At 41.3% G+C, this 23,319-nt stretch overlaps 1 protein-coding gene across 2 annotated transcripts in view; it reads right to left on the bottom strand.

Moving 5' to 3' along the window:
• Enpp3 (ectonucleotide pyrophosphatase/phosphodiesterase 3) overlaps nucleotides 1-23,319 on the bottom strand; it is a 74,584-nt gene that overhangs the window by 18,220 nt on the left and 33,045 nt on the right. The window contains exons 8-17 of one of the 2 annotated variants that reach the window (XM_075947525.1): nucleotides 22,711-22,830; nucleotides 22,120-22,229; nucleotides 19,929-19,994; nucleotides 18,200-18,276; nucleotides 10,671-10,775; nucleotides 9,521-9,649; nucleotides 9,138-9,169; nucleotides 6,274-6,401; nucleotides 3,476-3,542; nucleotides 2,366-2,453 (exon numbers count right to left, since the gene is read on the bottom strand). In XM_075947525.1, the coding sequence (XP_075803640.1) occupies nucleotides 2,366-2,453; nucleotides 3,476-3,542; nucleotides 6,274-6,401; nucleotides 9,138-9,169; nucleotides 9,521-9,649; nucleotides 10,671-10,775; nucleotides 18,200-18,276; nucleotides 19,929-19,994; nucleotides 22,120-22,229; nucleotides 22,711-22,830 (922 nt within the window). Of the gene's footprint in view, nucleotides 1-2,365; nucleotides 2,454-3,475; nucleotides 3,543-6,273; nucleotides 6,402-9,137; nucleotides 9,170-9,520; nucleotides 9,650-10,670; nucleotides 10,780-18,199; nucleotides 18,277-19,928; nucleotides 19,995-22,119; nucleotides 22,230-22,710; nucleotides 22,831-23,319 lie in introns of both variants that reach the window. The other variant, XM_075947531.1, reaches the window with a different exon arrangement.

The raw sequence follows: 23,319 nt of genomic DNA, 5'->3' as shown, positions 1-23,319 counted from the left end.
CTGCACCGCCTCCTCCCATGATACTACAGTATCAGCACCCTCGCCCCCAGTAAGGCTTGTCTTGCATGAGTGGTCCTTCTGGTCTACTGTCAGTATTGCAGGCTGGGTTTGTAGCACAAAGAAAGCGGCCACAGAGCCCATGGGAAGACAGCCGAATAGTAGAGGCAATAGAATAGCAGAGGCAGCCAGTGCCCAGCCGGCCGCAAACCAGGCTGTGAACGCCTCAAGGCAGGGGATTGCTTGGCAGCTGAAGAAGGCGGTAACAGTGGTACCCCAACCTCCGGAGTGACTTGTCTAGGTGACCCAAACAGTCCTGGCAGGAAGGCAGCCACACTAAGTAGTCTGGCACCAACCAAGCTGAGAAAGCAGCCTGGGCACAAATAAGGGTAGTGGAAAGAGAAAAAGATGCACGTGGTGAGAGAGTGGACAGTCAACACTGACGAAGGATAAACAGCAATTGGGAGCCAGAAAAGAGAACATGTGGATCTTGGCCACCAAGGGAGCTGCAGAGGGCTGTCAAGTCTCAACCTAGGGTCTCAAAGTCCAGCCTGAGTGTTGTCCACTCCTGCTGCCAATGGCCGGATACACATGACCTGCATAAGGACTGAACACTAGAGGGCGCTACCTGCTGCTGCTTTGACTACAGCGGTTGATGCTGCTCAGCAAACTCTGGTAGAACTAGACAGAAATAGAAGCTGCTAGAAGCTAGCGCTTGCGGAGCTCCTCCCTGCCTACCCGCGACTCCTATCTGGGTAGAGCAAAGGACCCTCAGACAACTGACTCAGGGCGACAGAGAGAAACAAAGTCAGGTATGGGGCTTTCATTACAACAAAAAACACACGTTTCCTGGAATGAGTAAGATCATACCATGCACAGAGATTTCTGACCATCATCACTCCGGCCTGCCTCTCTCCCTTCCTAAAAGCTCTTTGTACCCTAAAGTCCCTGGGATACATGTAGAGATATGAGAGAAGTTTCCTTTGTCTTTTTCAGGGCCAGTTTGAATGAACACTCTCCCTTGACCTAACTTCTTCAACTTGCTTTTTCTGTAGCACATTTAGGGCTATGAATCTTTGATTCCCGAGACAGCCTACCACCGAAAACCTCCCCGAGCCCTATCAAATTTCTTCTGATCACCCCAACAAGGCCAGAATCCCTGATCTAAGCCCAGTTTCGGGGACTAAGAACTTAAGTTGCTAAGACTGTAATAAATAGTTTTTAAAGTCTTATTACCCTTATGCATGTATTTGGATGCTGTCTATTTAACGTGTTTACTGTGATAAGGAAGGGCACATATGTAGGGATCCGAGGACAACTTGTGGGAATCTGTTCTCTTCTTCTCCCATGTGTATTCCAGACTGGACTCAGAAAGCACCTCTACCTGCTGAGCCACCTGGCCAACCCCCACCCTGTGTTCAAACAGAGACTTTTTGTCCCTCTAAGTCACATTCAGTTATGATGAGCCAAGAGCAAGATTAAGAAAAACAATCGTGAATCTGTCCGTGTCCAACCAACAGTGAAATTGCAGCTCCTCCCTGCTCGGGCGGTCTAAGTGAACAATCTGCTGGTGTCATAGACCAAGGCAAGAGTGTAGAAGGAAGTTTGGTTCCTGGACCACTAATTCTTCACAGTTTTATAACACTTAGTGTAATAACAAGTGTCGAGCAAAATGAAACTATATTACCCCATTTAGTTTCAGAAGACTTCTCTTGTAATAATAGGAAGGCATGTTTTAGTTGAGTTTGTATATATGTGTGTGTGTGTGTGTGTGTATACATGCATGCATGTGTGTATGTGTATGGGTGCAAGTGCATGTGTATGTGTGTGCATATAGAGACCAGAACTGATGTCAGGTTTCTTCTTCAACCTCTCTCAGCTTCCTTCTTTGAGACCTGGTCTCTCAGTGAAGCTGAACCAGCTGTTTAGATTGGCTGGCCAGTGAGCCCCAGGGATCTGCCTGAGTCTGTTCCATCAATGACCACAGGAGTGCTGAGGGTCTGACCTCCGGTCCCCACGCTTGTGCAGCAAGCACTTTCCTGACTGACATATCTCCTAGGACTTAGATATGTTTATCTTTTTAAAAATTAAAATTGTTATTTTATTTTTCTAATTTTTTCGAATTATCATTTCATCACTAAACTATTTTTCAAAATCTTGGCTTCCTAAGATACAAATTTATCATTATTAGTAAAGCAAAAGGAGTCACTTATGTAACTGAAAAATTCTGAATGAGAAATCTTCCTTGTCTTTCTGCTTCCCATCTTCTTAATGCAGGGCAGGCAGCCTTCAATTTATCCCTAATTTCAAGTTAGAAATATATTACAAACTCCATGTCCTTTTCGTGAGCTGACTTAAACGTACTCACCACACAGTAGATTATAGACTTCAATATTTTCAAATGGTTCAATTTCAATGCTGTCTTTAAAGCTGGGTCCATGTGCCAAAAAGATTGCCTACGTGGTAAGAGTTATTACGTTATTACTAGATGACATCAAATTCACAAAGTGCAGAAAGAAACATACATTTATGTTACAGAATATTCATTTACACTGCGAAGATATGTCTTTGCCAAGGCACCTTCATATTGGTGTAATAAAGAGCTAGATGACCAATAGCTAGGCAGGAAGAATTTGGACAGGACTTCTGGGGACAGAGAGGACTCTGGGAAAGAGAAAGAAGAGACAAGCCAGAAGCCAAATGAGTCTAACACACAGAATAAGATAGAGATAAAGTCACATGGTAGAACATAGTTTAATAAAAATGTGGGTTAATTAAAGTTATAAAAGCTAGTTGGCAACAAGCCTCAGCTAAAGGCCAAACTTCCATAATTAATGACATGCCTTCGTCTTCTGGACAGAGAAAGACTCATTACACATTTCCTTCTGGGACAACCCCTCTTTGCTCCTCAGGCCTCTGTAAGAATCTCTTCTAGGGAGGAGAAATGATGTTTAAAGCAGTTTCCACCTGTTATCTGCACCAATCCCTCTCAGCCGTGATGCAAGCCTATCTCCAGCATGACTCTCAACTGCTATTCAACATCTCTCATTGCACAACGACTATGCCCTTCAGACCTGGATGCCCAGCTATTCTCTTGCTTCCTCCTTCCCAACCAGCAGCAGCCAGTGTCAAAAGCTTCCAGTAGTTTGCCAAGGCTCCTTGTCCCTAACAAATGATGAATGCCCCAAACTAAGGCCTCTGCACTGGTTATTTCTTTTGCATGGGATACTCACCGCTCCCCTTAATTTTAGAAAAGGTGTTTTATCATGGAGTCTCTGCTCAAATGTTACCCAAGGATCATCAACTCTTTCCCACTAGTTCAATCATCCTCAGAGACACCTACCCCAAGCCTGCCCCTGCTCTACGATTTCTCTGTACCACAGCACTTCACCCTCTATGCCAAACCACATATTCCCTCTGTGTTAGGTATTTCTTATCTCACTGGTGCCTTGTGTCTATTTAAAAGCTGCCGGCTTACCTCCATGCTCTTAAATTCGTTGTTGTAGCCATGATTACCTCCTCCACAGCTTGTACTCGATGGGCTCCTGTGAAGATGTGACATTATTATCCACTGCTCAGGGTACTGATAGAAGATGCTATTCTAAGTCAAACTTTAAGAGCTATTTATTTAGCTTCTGTTTTCAAAATCACTTTTTTTTTTGCCAACCAAATATGTATGTTTTCATGGTCAAATTCACAGCCTTTGATAAACCAAAGAGTAAGACAGAAAGAACGAGACTTCTAGCTTTTACAAAGAGAACCCAAAAGTTTGCTAGCTCTTGGACATCGACAAGGAGAGATACTAATAGGTATGGATTCAAAGACTTTACCTTCAAGGGGGGGGGGGATGGATCAACAGATAAAGGCACGTACCATCAACCCTGACTAAAATCTGATCAGTCTCCAGGACTAATGTGGCGGGAAGTGACTACCAACTCCTGAAAATGGTCCTCTACCTCGGCACACACACTGTGAAACATGTGCCCACACACAAATACATGCGCTTGCTCACGTACATACACAAGCAAAATAAGGAATGCAAAACAAAATTTTATAAGATTTTATGGTCAGACTCACTTTTGTATACCAAATTCAGTTTGACTAGGAAGTCAGTGATTTAGGAATAGAGTTTTGAAACTTGGGGAAATACTGATTCGTGTTTTAAGGGGGCAATGTCTAGGAATAATATGAAGCCATAAACAAGGAATACTTTGGAGAAGTTGCTAATAACAGGGTAAGACGTCTATAAATTCTGCAACTTCGATGTTTATTTTTAACTTCCTGGAATTTCTTCCATAAGCTGTTACTTCATTTGCTAAATGACTTTTCAAATTTAATTAATTTGTCAACTTTTTCACATTTTAACATTTGAAATTAGTGTTAAATTCACCTCAAGTCTTCTGGTACTTACCAAGGACTTTCTACTTTCTCCAAGATCTTAAGAAAGCGAATTCTTAAAATACAATTTTTTCCAGGAATTTCCAGGAAATGGCTTATTTGATGAAGGGCTTGCAATACAAACATGAGGAACTGAGGTCAGATCTCCAGCGCCCACATAAAAGCCTGGCATGATTGTACACGTATGTAACCTGTGTCTTAGTGCTGTGTTGGGGCTTGGGAAGACACGCAGATCTCCAGAGCGTCCTGACCAGCCAGTCTGGCCAACTGGAGAGCTCCAGGTCAGTGAGAACCTTGATTTCAAACCATGTTAGAAAGCAACAGTAGAAGCTATCCTCCAGCCTCCACCGGAACCTGTGCACCCACATGCACACAAATGCACTACACCACACACACACACACACACACACACACACGTATATACACACATACACATATTCACACATGCACATATACACACACGTATTTACACACACATACATATACACACATACACACACATACACATACACACATGTATATGCACACATACACATACACACACAGTTGCCAATAAAATTTATTCCACAAAAGAAAAACGCTTGGTAGGCATAAGATTAGTTTTTTCGAGTCCCATTAAGTAGCTACGTGGGCAGCCAAGCCTTGAACAGACAGGCTGATACCGTAGGTCAGACCTCACTGCTAGTTTTTGAAAAGGATACAGAGCTCATCATTTGGAACTGGGCTTTGGCACATTGTGTCTACAGGCATCATGGTGGCTGGACCCACTCTAGGTCATGATGTACCAATGGCCTCCTAACTTCTTTGATTTCATACCCCAAACACTAAATATTTGGCGACTGCCTCTCCATTTATCTGTATTAAATTACTAACATATTATATTTAATAGTAGTTTAGTTTGGCTCACATATTTTAAGGACACATTTTTCGAAACGGTGGGCTTGAACACAAAGGGCTAAGAAACCAATTCTCAAGGAGAGTCTATTGCCCTCTAGTGACAAAATGAGGAACTGCAGTCTGGTCAAACTGCATTTTCCGGTTACTTTTACAGAATAAATTCAGTCAAGTCCCCAATTTCTCTTCCTTCACACACATATTGAGATGGATGACCCTGTCCTCTTTCAGCTTGTCTTTCTTTGTCTAACATGTATTTTAACCGCTGTCCTCCCTTCAGTCCCTTCCCCACCAGCGTTGTGCTGCACGGATACCCATGAGGCCAGAAAATACAGAACGACACTGATCCTGTTTATATTCACTCATACATATAGAATTGCTATTTTAAAACTCAGAATCAGGTTGGGTGTGGTGGCACACACTTTTAATCCCAGGACTCAGGAGGCAGAGGCAGGCTGCCTCTATATTGAGTTTCGGGCCAGCCAGAACTACATAGGGAAAACCTGTCTCAAAAAAATAAAACAAAACAAAAATCAGAATTACTTCGTGACAAGAAGGTAGATCTGTATTTGTTCTCTGCTTCTTTACTCAGAAATAAGTGTCACTACTAATTAGTGACCCTAGCCATTAAAAGACTATTTTATGGAAGCCAGGGAGACTATAGTCTTAAAGAGCCAGCTAACGATTCCGATGTTACTCAGCCTGGATGACGACAAAGCCTTTACTCTGTCAGGATAGACATACGCTGTCACTCGCATCTCCAGAGCCCCTGGAAGCAGTTTCAACCTCCCTCCATCTTTTGATCTGGTTTGAAAATTAAGACGCGAACGGCAACCATGTCACAAAAGTATCGGCAAAGAGGAAGTGGCGGGTAGCATGAAAAGGCCAAGGCGTTGTGGGTGGTCAGAGACGTTTGCTCCTAACGGGAGGGGAGAGCTAACTAGGCATACAGACAAAGATGTTTGGCTCCGAGAAGACACAAACCTGGCGGCCAGCCACTGCCGATCCACCATGAGATGCACCTTGTCGATTCTGACGTGGTTGGCGTAGTGCAGTCGTTTCGGCAAGTCGGGAGTCAAGTAGGGTTTGAAATGTTGATCGGGTTTCCGGCACTGGAAAGAAAGGATAAGCTTTAACTTTTAAAACTGGGCGGTGGTGGCAGTGCACACCTTTAATCCCAGCACTTGGGAGGCAGAGGCAGGCGGATCTCTGTGAGTTTGAGGTCAGCCTGGTCTACAGGGCTGTTAAACCGAGAAACCCTATCCTAAACAAACAAAAAATGCCTTAAAGCAAAAGATTTTAACAATTTTTAGAAGTAGATTTAGTGCTGGACGAATGGCTCAGCAGTGAGGGCACTTGCTGTGCCTGCCAAAGACCTGTTTGTGTGTGGTTCCCAGCTCCCACATGGTGGCTCCCAATCACCTATAACTCCAGTGCCAGCAACCCCCATACCTTCTGACTTCCTCAGGATCTTGCAAGCACATGGGCACATAAAGCCATTCAGGCAAACATACATACATATAAAATTTTTTTAAAATAATCTTTTCTAAGTAGTTTCAAGATTAGCTAATAAGCTAGGATTATTAACCCTGTTATCCACAAGACCAAATATTATATTTATTTTATAATCATAATTATCAATTTAAATTATAATTATAAAGTTATAATCATAATGATTGTCATATTATTTATAATCATATTGTATTTATCATTACTGCAATCTTTATGTTGCAATTTAAATTTTGATTGAATGTTTGATGTCTTTCTTAAATTTGTATGCTTGGGTATTATCTAATCTACCACAAATTTCTCCTCCCTTTTTTGACAGAAAATTAAGTAGATTTATATAACAACTTCAACTTTTAAGGTTAAATTATATATGTTAACAGATATGGACACAAATATACAAGTCAGTTTAATTGGACCAAAAAGTCCCATCAAAATTGACTCCTCTGACCTTATAAAACTATTTCCTTAGCTTTCAAGTCACTTTAATAACTTTTGAAACTAAAGGTACTCTATTTGTGAAAAGCTCATGGGTTCATCACAAATTAGTAAAATTTTATTTGAAAACTTGTTTGATAATTACTATTTTAAAACTTTAAAAATGAAAACCACATTGGTGTCTATTCTTGCAAAGTAAAAATGGAGAAATGAGAAACAGAATTACAAAGAAACCTTCATACCCTCGATGAGAAAGAAAATGAGAAAAGATCAACATATAAGTAAGAATACGAGGAAATGAAATTTCCTTCTTTATTCTCATGTATTTTAAACCACGGTATCTCATCCTAGCTATCAAGCTTGAGTGTCTGCTATCTCTTAGGCAATTTACAGAAGAAAATGAGGAATTATGAAATATGACATAAAAGCAAAATGTAAAAGAGATACAGGCAGTGGGAGAGTTAGAGAAAATTATCAAACGAGAGAGCAAAGTGATGAGTTTTTTTTTTTAACAGGTCCACGCATGGCAAACACGGCACCGGTAGGTTTTGCCCTCTCCCTTGCTAAACCATTAGATTACATCCCTATTCCTAAAGCCAGCTCCCAGGGGTTAGTCTCTCATTTTTTGCCACCAACTCAATCCTGAGACCGAACACCAAGGTCCAGCGGCCAAAATCGACTATTTGGCTCTACTGGCTGGCCCGTCCAATCAGCACTTACCATCTCACCCTAACACAGAATATTCCTTTACTCCCTAAGAAACACCTGATGTCTTTGTCCAATGCAGATGCACCCCCATCCCCTGCTTGCCCCTCCAGGGTAATAAATCTCCTTGGAGCCAAGCATTTGGTGTCTGGGTGTGTTCTGCATCAACTCCGAGGCCGCCTTATAGAAAGGAAGTACTCATTGCAGACTTTTGCCAGTTTGTTATTGTTGTTGTTCTGTTGATTGTTTGCCTATTTCAGAATCTTTTCTAGACTTCTTCTACCTCAGTATTTTTGTATTTTTGTCGTTTTCTGGCAGGCACATGGCAATGCTAAATACAGCTCCCCACGAGAGAACAGAGCGTGCCTCTGATATCAGCAGGTGATTGGACTGGCCACAGGTTTTCTCTGAATGTGCAGTTGAGATGAGTCTAGAGAAGACAAGTTGGTACTCCAGCTTCTGACAAAGCACCTGGTTAGTCTTTGTGTTTGAGAACTAGGTGCATAGACATCGGATTTAAGGTTAAAGCGTGTCTTTCATCATCCTTAGCACAGAGTGGAGGTTGCAGTTCAGGTCTGCTTGAGACCACCCTACTACGTTTTCCCAGGAGTAAGAAAGCACTTGGAGAAGCACACCCCAGTTCTTCCAGCCCGTGTAGCTCCACACCCAGCCTGAGTGTGTGATGCCATGGGAAAGGACCTCAAAGCCTGCCTTCCTCAACCCTTAGCGCCTCTCACATATTAGAGATGTGCTCCTTTTCCCCAACAGAACTTCTGCAGCATACAGATCATTAAATGATGAAATACAAAGAAAGCAAGTGTATTTAGAGAGGCCAGAAGAAACATTGAGGCCCAAGGCCATCCAGTATGCGCACAGCATGTATCCCAATTCTGAAGAATTTCTATGCTAGCATGGCTTTGAATTCGCAAGAGGTTCCAGATGATGTTAACCCCTGCGTATTCAGTGTCTCTTTATCCTCAATAGTTCATATTCCATCTTCCTGTTTTTGTTCTGACTGCTTGCCATGCATGCTTAAAACAGTTTTGTGTCATCCATAACAGTAGTGAATTAACAAAACCCATACAATAGGAATATATCTGTTGGCTGTATTTTAACAGCAACAACTACAACAATGATAATAATACACATTAATATATTCTAAGCATAAATATAACAAAAAATTTCTAAAAGGGACTTACACTGAGGTTCCTGACAATTTCTTCAGAATTAACTGTTTCAAAACAAAAAGATAAGTCACATTACATGTAAATCATTGCCAAAATACACACAACTTCAGCAAACTTGGCACACATATTTATTTATCAATAACTGTGACAACAAAAAAACTGTGAAAATTTCTTAAATCAAAGAACTACTTTAGAATTAAAGACTGGAGTACAATTCGTCTTGACCCAACAGTGTGAGTTGCATTGTGTAAACTAACTACACTTGGGGGTGCCTCATGTGCTTCTGTGGGCTTTTCCCAAAAAGCTAAAAAGAAGCTTATGGTTGCCACAGGCTCTCAGAACTTGGTAACTATAGTTACTCTTTCAATGTTTCCCTTCATTTCCTTCATACTTACAGGTAAAAAAGTCCTGAGGGATATTGCGCGACCTGATGCGAGGGGCAGGGCCTTGATACATATAGAAGTTTATTTGAGAAAAATAGTCTGTCATGTATTCCACCTTGTCACAGTAGGTCTGGTCCATTCCTAAAATAAAATAAAAACTCATTGGACGTATATAAATGGTAAAAAAAAATCTTGTCTTTCTTTGTTAATGTCAAACATATGTTCCAAACGCAAGTGAAGTGAGGATTTGTAGAATCTATTCAATTATTATCCTGTGAATGGCAGAACTTGAAAACTGTGGCAGTGGGTGAGGAGACTCATCTCCATAAAGTGAGACTCAGTAGGAAAAGAATAAGTTGATTATTTGTTTAATAAAGATGAATTAAACGATTCCAAAGGATTTGCTTTTGAAGGTACATTTGAAGTCCATTGAAATATCATGTTCTCCAGAACCAGTTGTTAATGATGTATTTTTTTTTAATGGGCAGATTCTTAAGACTGCATTTAAAATTTTTAATTTTAACATTTTTCTTTAATAAAATGTTCGTGTAAAGTTCTTCCAATACTTTCAAAACAGCACAAGGATATAGGAAACTATTCTAGAAGCTTTAAATGTGCATTAGAATGGGAGTCAGGGGGCAGGGAGACGGCTTAACAATGCAGGCATCAGTGTGCAGGAAGGGGGATCAGCTTCCTTTCCTACCGAGCACAAACAAACTCCAGAGTTAACCTTGAGCTGGGAAACAAAAGAAGACAGGGCTTTTGTAGACAAGACCAATGCTTAAGCACACACCTGCCATGTAATTTAAGAAACGCAAGAGCTCAGTAAGACTTCAATGTAGCCAACTGCTGCAAAGAAACCATTGGCTAAAAGGCAGCCTGAAGCTCTTCGTAGACTGCCCATATCCCTGGTAACCATTAGTAACTCTATTTGACTCTGCTTCTCAGGAAATAAAGCTTATAGACAGAAAATATGCAGAACTATTAAATAATTAAGGTAGAAATCTTTCCATGGTCGATCACAAAATGCATTCTTTACTTTTTCAATAGCATCGACATCTGGAAATCCAGACTTGAAATATCACCATCATTTTGTATTAACTTTAGAAGGATAAGATATAGCCAATGATAAAATAGGGTTTAAAAAAAAAACCCACCATACCATGATCAGCCAGCAGGATTATATTGACACAGTTGTGCAAATTCCTCTGTTTCAAACCTTCCATCAGCATTCCGAAAGCATTATCCACTAACTGCAAGGCTTTAACTACCTGAAAAATAATTCAGAGTTCAAGTTGCTCTTTTAAGCCATTTCAGTAACTAAATAGTTACCCAGTCAAGGAAAAAAATTAAGTGTATTTTTTTCTTCTCTAGAATTAGTTCAATTTTAAATGTGGCATCAGAGATAGCACCTTTGCCACCACAACTACCAAATATAAATTTTCTCACTCTCTATATATAACAAGAAAGTTGAAGCACGTTTTCTATAAAGAAAGTCTGACTAAAGGCTTATACTATATGAAGGAATATTGAATATCAACAAACACCATTCGGCTACAGATGTTTTCATAAGAATGCTTGATGGAGCTGGGCAGTGGTGGCACACACCTTTAAACCCAGCACTTGGGAGGCAGAAGCAAGAGGATCTCTGTGAGTTCGAGGTCAGTCTGGTCTACAAGAACTAGTTCCAAGACAGCTAGGACTGTCACACAGAGAAACCCTGTCTCAAAGAACCAAAAAAACAAAACAAAACAAAACAAAAAAAAAAAAACAAAACAAAAAAAACCTTAAAAAGAATTCCTGATGGTAGAGGTCTAAATCTGGGTCCCTTCTAAAAGAGCTAAAGGGTTGCATACGTTCTGAAAAGATTCTGTGACAATGGGGGACCAGACTACTAAAAAGTAATATTTTCTTCAACCAAATAGTTCAAATTCTAGGCAAATATTACATGCAAAGAAACCTGTCATATTATGTGGAATAGTCCTTTACACTGTGATTGATTTAATAAAAGAGCTGAATAGCCTATAGCTAGGCATGATGAGGTTAGGCAGGAGAGCCAAACGGAGAGGATGCTGGGAAAAAGAAAGGCAGAGTGAGAGGAGTCATCAGGAGATACAGAGTGAGCAGAATGGGAAGTACCTCCCTACATGAAGTGAACGAGTCTTGGGGCAGCATATAGATTATTAGAAATGAGTTAGTTTAAGTTATAAGTGCTGGCTGAAAACAAGCCTAAGCTATCAGTCAGGCAATTGTAATTAATATTAAGTCTCTGTGTGGTTATTGGGGAAGTGAGTGGTGGGACAGAACTGATCAGTGGTCTAGACAGAAAAGTCCACCTACAATGCTGTTGACTTGTCATTTTAATTCTAGGAAAAATAAATTACACCCAAATATTAAGCTGCATAGGCTATAGTCCTTACAAATCGTGTGTGTGTGTGTGTGTGTGTGTGTGTGTGTGTGTGTGTGTGTGTGTGTGTTTTGCTGGAGCTCAGGTTCACAGACACAAACATGCTAGGCAAGCTGAACTATTCTCCCTGCCCATGAAAGAATTTTAGAGAAAATAAAGGCATAGGAAAAGATTCACAACACTATATATTAAACATTAACAAAAGAAAATCAGATTATAAACTCCACCATTCATGTTTCATAACCCTGGTTTTGAATGTAATTATCTCACCCTTTCTAAGTAAAAACATATGAACAGAAAACTAACAGAAATATACCAAGCCATATAAACAGCGCTTGCGTCTAACTAGCAAATTTTAGGGTTCATTTTTATTTAACTGTTTGTAGTCTTTGTGTTTTACAATTTCTCTTTATTTTATCAATAAAGTGTATTGAACTGACTTAAAGTTTAATGAATTGTCAAAGCTGTCCTTTTCCAACCCTCTTTAGTGAAAAGGGAAGTATTATAGTAAAGGATCAGGGATATGGGTCTTGTTTCTCTTATTATTACAACTATTGTCTTTGTTTCTTCTTTAGAAACAGTATCTTACAAACCAGACAAAACTAAAGACATTAGCTAATTCTCACATAAAATCCTCCCGGAAAGCACTCATGGATGTGGAATGTCCTGTTGTGAAGGCTTAACCTACTTACATCCAACGGTTGCTAAGAGACAAAAAGACTGGAACCAACCCTAATCTATCACCAAACCCAAGATGCTCATCTGACTCTTAGTGTCAGGATATTTCAGTCTAATTTGTCTGTCACTGTCCCAGATGCCAATGTCCCTTTCCACATCACCGTCCTACCCACATTTCCCAAGCGTGCTCAGAGCCAGTTCTCACCCTCTGTCCTCTCCCAGCTCTTGACACACTGCTGCCACTGCACTTCCCAGTCTTGAAATCACCAGTGTGTGTAGCCTTCCCACCCCAAGGGCAAAATGAGCTCTTGTAAGGCAAGATCCCTATACCCTAACTTATCCCATGTCTGCTAATAGGAAAGGAACATGAAGCCCTGGTATAACAGGTTAACTGGTAAGACCAGAGTGAGTAATTGTGCTTTGGATCTGCCATTTCTTCCCTGTGAAACTGAATTCAAAGCTGCAGAGGATCCAGCTGGCTGGAAGTCCTATACAGCAATGCCTTCCCAAAGGCCCACCATCCTCCAAGATGTAACCTCTCTCAGTATGTTCCTCTACAGGGGCACTTGCCAGCACTCTAAAATCCTGCCATGTGTGTGAACATTATCTGTCTCTAATTTTCTCTTCGGAACGACTCGTTCCTCCCAACTTTTCATCCTACTAAACATGTAAAGATTCTTTACTGAATAATGAGTAACAGGTGACTTTTACTGACTCATGAAAACCAGTCTGTACATGTTTCAGCTTCCATACAAAGCAACCATGACAATGGCACAGCACTGAGGAGGCTGAGGCAAGAGGACTAAGAGTTCAATGAGTTACATCATAGGACTCAATGGGAAGAGGGAAGAAGGAAGGAGAGGGGGGGAGATGGGGGAAGGGAGCAGGAGGAAGGGGAAGAGAAAGAGGGATGAGAAGGGAAAGGAAGAAGAGGAGAAGAAGATGAAAGAAGAAGAGGAAGAAGAAGAAAAGGAGGAGAAGGGAAGAGTGAGGGAGGAGAGTGGAGGGAGCAAGAGAAAAGGAAAGAGAATAGAAGGCTGGAGGGGAATGAGCAGAGGAGAGAGAGAGCAGGATCAGGGAAGGAGGGGAAGAAAGGGGAGAAGAGGGAAGAAAGCGAAAAGAAGTTTCTGGACTTCTATGGCTTCCTCAATACCAAAATCCCAGCACCCTCTAAATCACCATTTCATTAGGCCCTCTCAAGTGTAACCTTCCCATTACATTATCATTTAAACTATCAAGTTTTTAGTAATTTAAAATATCTATAACAACAAAGATAAAGACTTTCTTTAACAGCAAAAAATTACATGGTATTAACTTGTTACTTTCTTTATCCTTTGGAGATGGCTTTGTAAACTAGGGTATTACCTTATCTTAAATGAGCTTTCAACTTAGTACATGGGCTGAAGCACAATTAAAAAAAAAACCAAAAACACAACAACAGCAACAACAAAACAACCTTGTGCTTTTTGTAGGAGTCAGCCATAATAAGCTAAATATGAACAGATTACCCAAAGGAAGTTGTTTACCATTATCACCTGCCAGAGTAGGACTCAGACGTGGATGAATTTAAATGGAGGCCTGAGTCTCAGCAGTTTACCCTAAAGCAATATCTGGCTGCAGGAAGAAACACGAACTGAGATTACCCGAGCACCACCCAAGAAGAGACCATCCAAAGGAAATGCCCAATGTTCCAACAGCTGTAGATAGGACTACCTGCCAACACACACTCACCAGGACACCCCTAGACTAATGTCTGCCAATCAGCTGTCCTGAACCTCAGAAATCCCTCACCCCCACCTTTACTACTATAAAAACCCAACTCTAACTGAGCTTGGGGCTCTCTGATTATACCAATACGTTGGACACACAGAGAGACCAAGTTTGTAAACTTGCATAAAATAAAGGCTCTTTGCTTTTACATACGGGACTCAGTCTCCTTGTTGGCTTTTGGGGGACCTTGCGAATTGGGGTATAACACTTTTAATTCACAGGATTTAGGAACTTTAAATTAAAATGTGATTACAGATAGCAATAAGATGATAATACTAAAATTGCAAAGCTATCAAACTTCCTCCATCTGTTTCCCTCCATTTGCTGTGATCTTACGTAGGTTTTGTCTTCATCTCCATTTTGGTTACCACTCTTCTCTCCCTCCTTATGACCTTTCCACTTCTGTGTGTAGCTGTATGCTACCAATTCCCAGCTCCTTATCCGCTTTCATCTTTCAATACATATTCAATTGCCATTTGGAAACTTACATTCATTTGGACATCATAGTTACTTCAATTAGATAAGCAAACATCTACCCGCAACATGTCCCTGTGGTAGGCTTATAAATGCCAGTGGAACCCCCATCACTCACCTGTTTGCATGTGACACAAAGCAGAAACACATCATTTCTCACCCATCTCCCACCAAAAGTCACCATCTATCCTCTATCTGAATCTCAACCATTCCTTCTTCCAGCCTTGATGTTGGCCTCTTCCTTGGTCCAAGCCCTCTTTCTTCTAGACTTTTGCAGAGACTAACATGTTTCTCCCTCCTTCTCTTGCATCCCTCTTGCCCAATAAAAATGATGTCTAAATATGTATGGAACTAGCCATTCACCTCTCCTAATAACAGTGCCACAATGTTTCTCATTGAACACTTCTCTGGCCTGCACCACTGGGTGTTTGCCTCCTTCTCTTGGCTTCTCTATGGCCTCCTCTGATTCCCGGTGTTCTAGTCAGGGATGTGAGGTTCTAGCCACGCTGCACTTCAGACAGGACGGATTGCAGAAAAGGACCATAACGGTACCTACTACCACCATTCTTCACCATTATGGTGCTGTCTATTTGTGGAAGGGGGGCAATGGTCTGCATGGTCCTTCTGTGTGGTCCTATAGTACATAGTCAGCTCCTTCTACCAAGCCATCTGCAAATTCCGTTTCCTTTTTGTTACTCAGGGGGAGACTCACTAATATGGTTGATTTTAATATCAACTTGTCACAAATTAGAATTGTTGAATAGGAAGCCTCACCTGAGGAATTGGCCTGACTGATATGGAAAGTGGGCATCACATTCTGGTAGCAATTCAGATTTTTTTTTTTTTTTTAAAAAAAAAAAGGGCATTGCAGAAGGAAGATCATCTGACCATTTGCTCGGTTGTCTCTCCCTCTTACAAGCTGATTTGCCCTGTTGTTGCTTCTGACTTTCTGGGCTCTCGATGCCAAGCTAAGAACACTGAGACATCTCACCTGATGGACTGAGTAGCTGTCTGTTGTGACTCCCCACCAAGAGACAGACATTCTGGGACTATTCCTATTAGTGAGGCACCAGCTTCAAGGACAGAATGATTCCTGAGTTCTCAGTGTCTCGGGTGTGATTTGGCTGTCATTACCATTTTAAAGCTCACTTAATAAGTTATTTCTGGACCTGTGTGTGTGTGTGTGTGTGTGTGTGTGTGTGTGTGTGTGTGTGTCCATCACCTCAGTTCTGTTTCTCTAGAAAACCCTGACTAACATACTCTTCCAGCAACCCACAATCCCACCGGCAACTACTAGAACAGGGCCTCTTTCTAGACACCTCTGAGCACTCAAGTTTTCTTCATTTGCAGCACTTTTCATAATTATTCTTAAAACTTAAAGATAGATGCTTTTAAAACTAGAGCATAGGAAAGAAAAGAAAAAGCTAATGGCACCTAATCTCAGTCAGATGCAGAGGTGGAAAATACAGGACAGTGCTCCGTCTCGAATGATTAATCTTATCAAACATGTAGCAGCACACATAGACAACAGCTAAACAGAGAAGAAGCAGAAGAATTTTGGAGTTAGTAAGTTATTCTTTCTGAGATACACCGGAATAAGTGTGAGATGCTGCATCAAGTTCATTCCGAGATACACCAGAACAAGTGTGAGATGCTGCATTATGTTCTGAATGGTACCAGAAGACTGAAGAGGCCCACAGGTGGTGAGAACTGAGCAGGGCCTTGCATTAGGAACAATTTTTGCTTAGCAGGAAGAAGAAAAAAGACTTTACTGCTAACTAGTAAAGGAAGACGGCCCAAACAAACATGTTTACTTTCCAGTGGATGCAATTGTTAAATGAGTTTCCATAGGACATCTTACCCCTGGGAGCTTTTAAAGTTTCACATTTTGAACAAAACAATGGAGGTTCAGTAGGGTTTAGAAAAGACAATGGCTTTGTTTGCTGGAAATAGTATTTAAGTACAATAGCCATGTGAAAAAGTTGTTTGAGAATGGTCTAGATGCTGAAGAAATTGGCATTAGCAGTCACTCCAGTGATAAGGAGAGAAGTCAGTCCCTGGGGTGCTTGTGATGAGCTCTGAGTGACAGTGGGTAGGGTAGACAGTGGAGAACACCAGAAGAGTCGGGCAGTGACTTCACTTGAAATGTCTACACTACAATGCTGAGTGCTCAGGAAGTATTTGGCCTTGAGTTCTCAGTATGTGAATTAAGAGTTCCACATTAAAGTCCTCATCAGATTGCCAATCAAAAGACCTAAAATTTGTGGTTAAAAATAACCCAATTAAAAAAATGGGGTACAGACCTAAATAGAGACCTCTCAACAGACGGATCTCAAATGACTTCAGTGTCTTTCAAGACACCCAAGGAAATGCTCAACATCCTTAGCCATCAGAAAAATGCAAATCAAAACAATTCTGAGACTCCATATTATACCTGCCAGAATGGCCAAGATCAAAAACACTGATGACAGCTTATGCTGGAGAGGATGTGGGCTAAGAGGATCACTCCTTCATTACTGGTGTGAGTGAAAACTTGTACAGCCACTTTGGATATCAGTATGGCAAATTCTCAGAAAATTAGGAAACAGTCTATCTCAAAACCCAGCAATAACACTTTGGGTTATATACCCAACGGAATCTCATTCATACCGTAAGGGCATGTGCTCAATTATGTTCATAGCAACATTATTCATAATAGCTAGAACCCGGAAACAAGCTAGATGACCCTCAACTGAAGAATGGATAAAGAAAATGTGGTAATTTACACAATGGAGTACTACTCAGCGGTGAAAAATGATGACATCTTGAAATTTGTGGGCAAATGGATAATTGAGAAAACATCATATTGAGTGAGGTAACTCAGACCCCAGAAAGACAAATAAAATATGTACTCATTCATAAGTGGCTTTTAGACATAAAGCAAAGAAAAACCAACCTACAATTCACAACCCCAGAGAACCTAGACAACAAAGAGGACCCTAAGAGAGACATACATGGATTTCAATAGAAAGGAGAAAAATACAAGATCTCCTGAGTAAATTGGGAGTGTAGGGGTCAAGGGAGTGGAAAGAAGGGGAGAGGGGAGAAGGGGAAAGGAGCAGAGAAAAATGCAGAGTGCAATAAAAACAATAGAAAAGATTTATGGTTAATTAGGCAGTTATCCTTCCCAGAACTTTTAACAATTTCACAGTTAAACTATTAACCCAAAATGTTGGCTTTAGACTTTTGGTTGCTTGATATCAAGTATGTCTTAAGTATGAGTATTTGGTAAAAAAATTTTAAGAATCTGATCTTATTTTGTAGGTTAGGGCTGGACGATTCTCCATTTGTTTGAAAACAAACAAGCAAACAACAAAAAGAACTTACCCCAGCACTGACTGGTCCATTGCTATGCCCTGCAGAATCGGGTTCTTCTACATATAAGGTATAAAAACTGGGTCTAGGCACAAAATTGAAACAAAAGAAGGCATGATATTAGCAACCATACAGATGGGACAACCACACAGATGGATTTGAGGGTCTTAAAGGTCTTGAGCATATTTGGCTGTTCCTGCCTCTTTCTCTCTTTAAGGCCCCCTCCCAGGCCAATGGATGCTCTTGGCTTGAGTGGAGTTGAGTCTCCTAATGGGAAGCAAACAATACCTTCCCAGAACAAGCACTACTGTGGCTCATTTGTGAAAGCATCCCTTTTGCTCTTGTGGTAAGACCTTTCTCAAATGCGCCCAGCCCTTTCTACTTCCTTGTGCCTGGCCTTTGGCTGACTCTGTGTTCTCTGCCTAACTCCTTTGCCAGCGGCTGCTTTCTGATGTGCTGGATTCTGTTTACCTGGTGCTGTCTTTCAGTAGCCTCTGATTCTGGTCTGTGGTTCTGGCTTTGCAACAGCCCTTCCAGCTCCTGGAGTCGAGCCAAGGAAACAAGTGCAAGAGCCTCTGCCATGTCTGCCTCAGTTCTATATTTTTGTGTTCTCTGCCTCACCTCTTGGGGACTGATGCTACCTTAGTTGTTAATGTCAACAAACCCCCTCACCGGAGTATGTGTCCGCAGGAATACTTCTTGAATACATCTTGAGAAGAGCTCATTAAAAAGCAATGCAAGAGCTAGTGGAAGTGGCACAGGCCTGTGTCAACTCAAAACACATCTCTCACCTCAAAGAGGACAAGAGCGTTTGTTGGGGAGCCAAATATGAGTGACCATGGCCCCAGCACAGACTTAGTTTACCCCAAATTATACAGTCTAACACAGAAGCAGTTTCATGAAGTTTGTATAGTAACAGAATAGAGAAAGCCACAGATCAAGACACTTTCAAACACATTGTTGAGAGTGTTAGAGAGGAGCGCTACAGCAAAAATGGAGGCAACTCTGCTATTAGCCCTAGAAGCTACTGATCACATTCTTAGCCCTTCGCTGGTGGAAATTAGGGTCTTGTTAAGTCAGTCTATTCCAAAAGGCGTTTTTTACATGTTAGTCACAGGATGTTCGGTCTGACATAGAGATGGACAAGGTGTAGGGCTACGTATGGCCTAAAATAATTTATAATGTGGTTCTAGACAGTTCCAAACTTTCATAACCATGGAAGTGCTAATCAGTTAACCAGCTTGGAAAAGGTTTCATTTGGAAAGGGTGTGATCTCAGTACTCAACAGGGAGAGGCTGGAGTATGGCAAGAAGTTCAAGGCAGCCTGGTCTATGCAGTGAGTTTCAGGCCAGCATATGACCAAACATCTCAAAATACCAAAAGGGGTTGTGAGGAGGAGGAGGCAGGAGGGGAAAGAGGGAAAAAAAGACAGACAAAGTAAGAAGGAAGAATGGGAAAAAAACAAAGAAAGGAAAGGAAAGGAAAGGAAAGGGAAGGAGGGAGGGAGGGAGGGAGGGAGGGAGGGAGGGAGGGAGGGAAGGAAGGAAGAAAAGAAGGAAGGAAGGAAGGAAGGAAGGAAGGAAGGAAGGAAGGAAGGAAGGAAGGAAGGACAGAAAAACAGAAGGACAGACAGGGAATTAATTCCAAGGTTTTGAAAAACCACCAGCAATGGTACAGAACATTCCGGTTTCTCCCATATGTACACCACAATGGAGCACTCGTCAACAGCCGGGTTACCTTTCAGCTTTGGGCAGATCCAGCCATTTTAACAGCGTAGAGATCCTGGTTTCATATGGGACAGAACTGGAACGAAAAGTTTTGAAATTTTAATCAAATATATTTCAATGTATTCTTCCTTAGGGAGGGGAGTTAACACCTTCAGGCATCCATTCTGTAGTGCAAGATGAGAACACTAAAAGGGATGCGGCGTACTCCCCCATTGTAAGCACTTCAAAAAGACTTAAAACAAACTCTTTCTAATCAAGACAATTCTTTCCTCCTTACTCATTTCTCCTTTAATTTCCCACAGCCAAAATGAAAACCATCCATTATCAACGATTCATTCTATTCACTTTTATTCATTTATATATTCACGCTTATTAGCAAACAGTATCTATGTATTTGAAATAGAATTTAATCACTGAGTGAGGGGCCTCAAAGTCTTTCTCTCTGGCCGGCATAGTGTGATGGTTGGTTTTCTATGTCAGCTTGCCGCTTAGAATCACTTGAATGGGATCTCAGTGAAGGAATTGTCTATATCAAGTTGGCCTATAGTTATATCTGTAGGACATGGTTTTGATTATGAATTGAGGGCCCAGATGCTGTCGGTGGTACAATCCCGAGGCAGATGAAAAAAAAAGTGAGCTAAGCAAGAGCCTGTGAGAACACAGCAAACAGCATCCGGCCATTGTGTCTGCTTCAAAGATCTTATTTGAGTGCATGCCCTGACTTCAATGGTGGACTGTGACCTAGAAATGTAAACAAAATACACCTTTCCCTTCTGTAGGCTGTCTTTGGTCATAGTGTTGACCACAGTAGCAGAAAAGAAACTAGAACACATAGGAATCCAACGAAACTGGCTTAAAACAATGCCTACGGCTACCTCTCTTCGATATTGCTCTTACCAGATTTCCTAGAATAAAGTAGCTCATTAGAAAGAATAAGCAGAGTGTGCTTAGAAAGAAGGGTCTGACTACTCGAAAGATCCAAATGTTCTTTTTACAAATGTCACATTACTACTGGCTTTCTGGCTACAACCCTTTCAGAGCTGCTTTTGTATGTTCCCTTAGAACTACACACATTCAGAGAGCTGGATATTGAAAGCCATTAAAATCTTGGGTGCAAACCAGTGCCGTCATTGGACTTGTACTTAAAGGAAACTCTTTTGACTGATGAACAAGAATAGATCAGAGGGGATAAGAAGCAGAGGGGTGTTGACAGAGGGGCTCCCAGGCTCCAGGCAAAGGGGTGGAAGTACAAAAACAGAGGTAACACAAGATTCTCAGATTGCATCATCTGTTGAGTCAAAAGCAAGGACTGACAAACTGGACAAGGAATATGAGAACAGAAGCAACAACTCTAAGATCTTGGGCCTCAACAACTGAAAGAATAGAACTGTGATCAAAATTAGACAAAATGGGCCTTGAGTGGAGCTCGGCGGTAAAGTGTAGGCTTGGTGTGCATGTGACCCAGGGTTCAGCTCTTAGCACTGAAAAGAAAAGGAAAGGGGACAGTGTAGTGGCCCAGAGGCTATGATCATTACTTTTAATTTTCAACCTAGAGCCACCAGGAAAGAGAATATTAATGAAGGATTGACTGCATTGGCTTGGCTTCTGGGTATGTCTTGATTAAATTAGTTGATGGAGAAACCAAGTCCAATGTGGTTAGCACCAGTCCCTAGGCAGGGGCTCCCGAACTTTGTAAGCATGGAGAACAACTGAGCTCAGCACAAGCAGGCAGGTGAGCATGTGTGCACCCATTCCCTCCCAAGTCTTGCCTATGGATATGATGCCACCAATTGTCTCATGTTCCAGCCTCTGTGGCATCCTTCAGTGACAGATTTTAACCTGACCATGTGAGCTGAAATAAATCCCTTCCTCCCATAAGTTGCTTTGTGTCAGGGTAAGCAACAAAAGAGCAACAAATAGAAGCTACAACAGATAAGGTGCCTGACACTGAGCTAGGTGACCTGGGTTCAATCTCAAACCCCTATGAGAAAAGAAGAGAACTGACTCTCGAAATGAGGCCTCTGACTTGTACATATACTCCATGGCACACTTGAGCGCAGTACACACACACACACACACACACACACACACACACACACACACACACACACCAAACAAGTGGAAAAAGTCTTTAAGGCAAATAAATAAACAAGAAAATCGATCCTATAGATCTCCCCCTAGAGAGAGTATTAGCTCAGTACTTGCTGTAATTCCTGTATATGGTAGGGAAGGAGCCGTTGACAGCCACATCTGATCCTGGCCAGTAGTAGGCAGCAGCTTTTAAACCTTGATACATTGCCGTTAGCCAAATCTATAGAGAGTGAAAGTCAATAGGATAACTGTTAGGTACAAACACTGTGGCTTACTGCTAACAGCTCTTGACTGACAATTTGCTCATGACCATTCATGGTTGTTTTTACAGTAACTTAAAATTTGTAATCAGTCAATCTGCCTCAAAAATAAAACATGTAGTAACGTAGGAGCGGTTCATTGTTTCTTTCACACTGATAACATCGCATAGTTCTTTACCTTTGAAGAAATTGCAAAACAGTGTGGGGAGAAATAGTTATCTTTTTGAGAAAGCTGAGGGTTGGTACATTGATGATACAATACCCAAATTTCAACATAAATGACGATAACTTTTTTAATTCAAATGACAATAATAAATAATAGTAAAATTTTCAGCCATTAGAAACTACATGGGTGATGAGGAACTCGGGGTAAAATGAGAAGCCTGAGTCATTGGCACACAGAAAGAGAGGCGTGGAGGCCAGGAGCAGAATGGTACATACCGGCTGCCCACCCCACCAGGCAGGATTGTTTTTCTCCACTGAAGAAAGAGAAAAATTCTTGTTGAAGTGCACATCATACATGTTATTGTCAACGATGCCATGAGATTCTGGATACAAGCCCTATAATTTTTGTTACAAAAATAAGAATACTTTAGTAAAAGGCAGGCATGTCGCAGTAGCAACAGATCCGTACTCATACCTAGGAAGGAAGCCATCCTTTTGTTTGTTTTCGAAACAGGATGTAGTGGTATATTATTTGTACTTTGAAAATAAATCTTGCCTGAAGGCCAAAGGCAAAGCTAAAGCCACTAAAGGTCAGGCAATGGTGACACACATCTTTAATCCCAGGATTTGGGAGACAGAGTCAGGTGGATCTCTGAGAGTTCAAGGCCACCCTGGGCTTGATCAAGATCAATGCAGAAACAAATCCAGGTGGTGGTGACTCACACCTTTAATCCCAGTCCTAGGGAGTCACAGGCCTTTAATCCCAGCACTGGAGGGAATATAAAATGGGAGGACAGAGAGGCTTAGTCTGCTTATTCTGTGTTAACCCAGCCTTGGTAGAGATTAAGACTTCTCTAGTGGCTTGGCTGCTTTGCTTTTCTGATT

The sequence above is a fragment of the Microtus pennsylvanicus genome, chromosome 1 (assembly GCF_037038515.1).
Source record: "Microtus pennsylvanicus isolate mMicPen1 chromosome 1, mMicPen1.hap1, whole genome shotgun sequence".
Taxonomy (NCBI): Eukaryota; Metazoa; Chordata; class Mammalia; order Rodentia; family Cricetidae; genus Microtus; species Microtus pennsylvanicus.
Note: the sequence above shows the minus strand (reverse complement) of the source record. Positions and strands in the feature narration are given on the sequence as shown.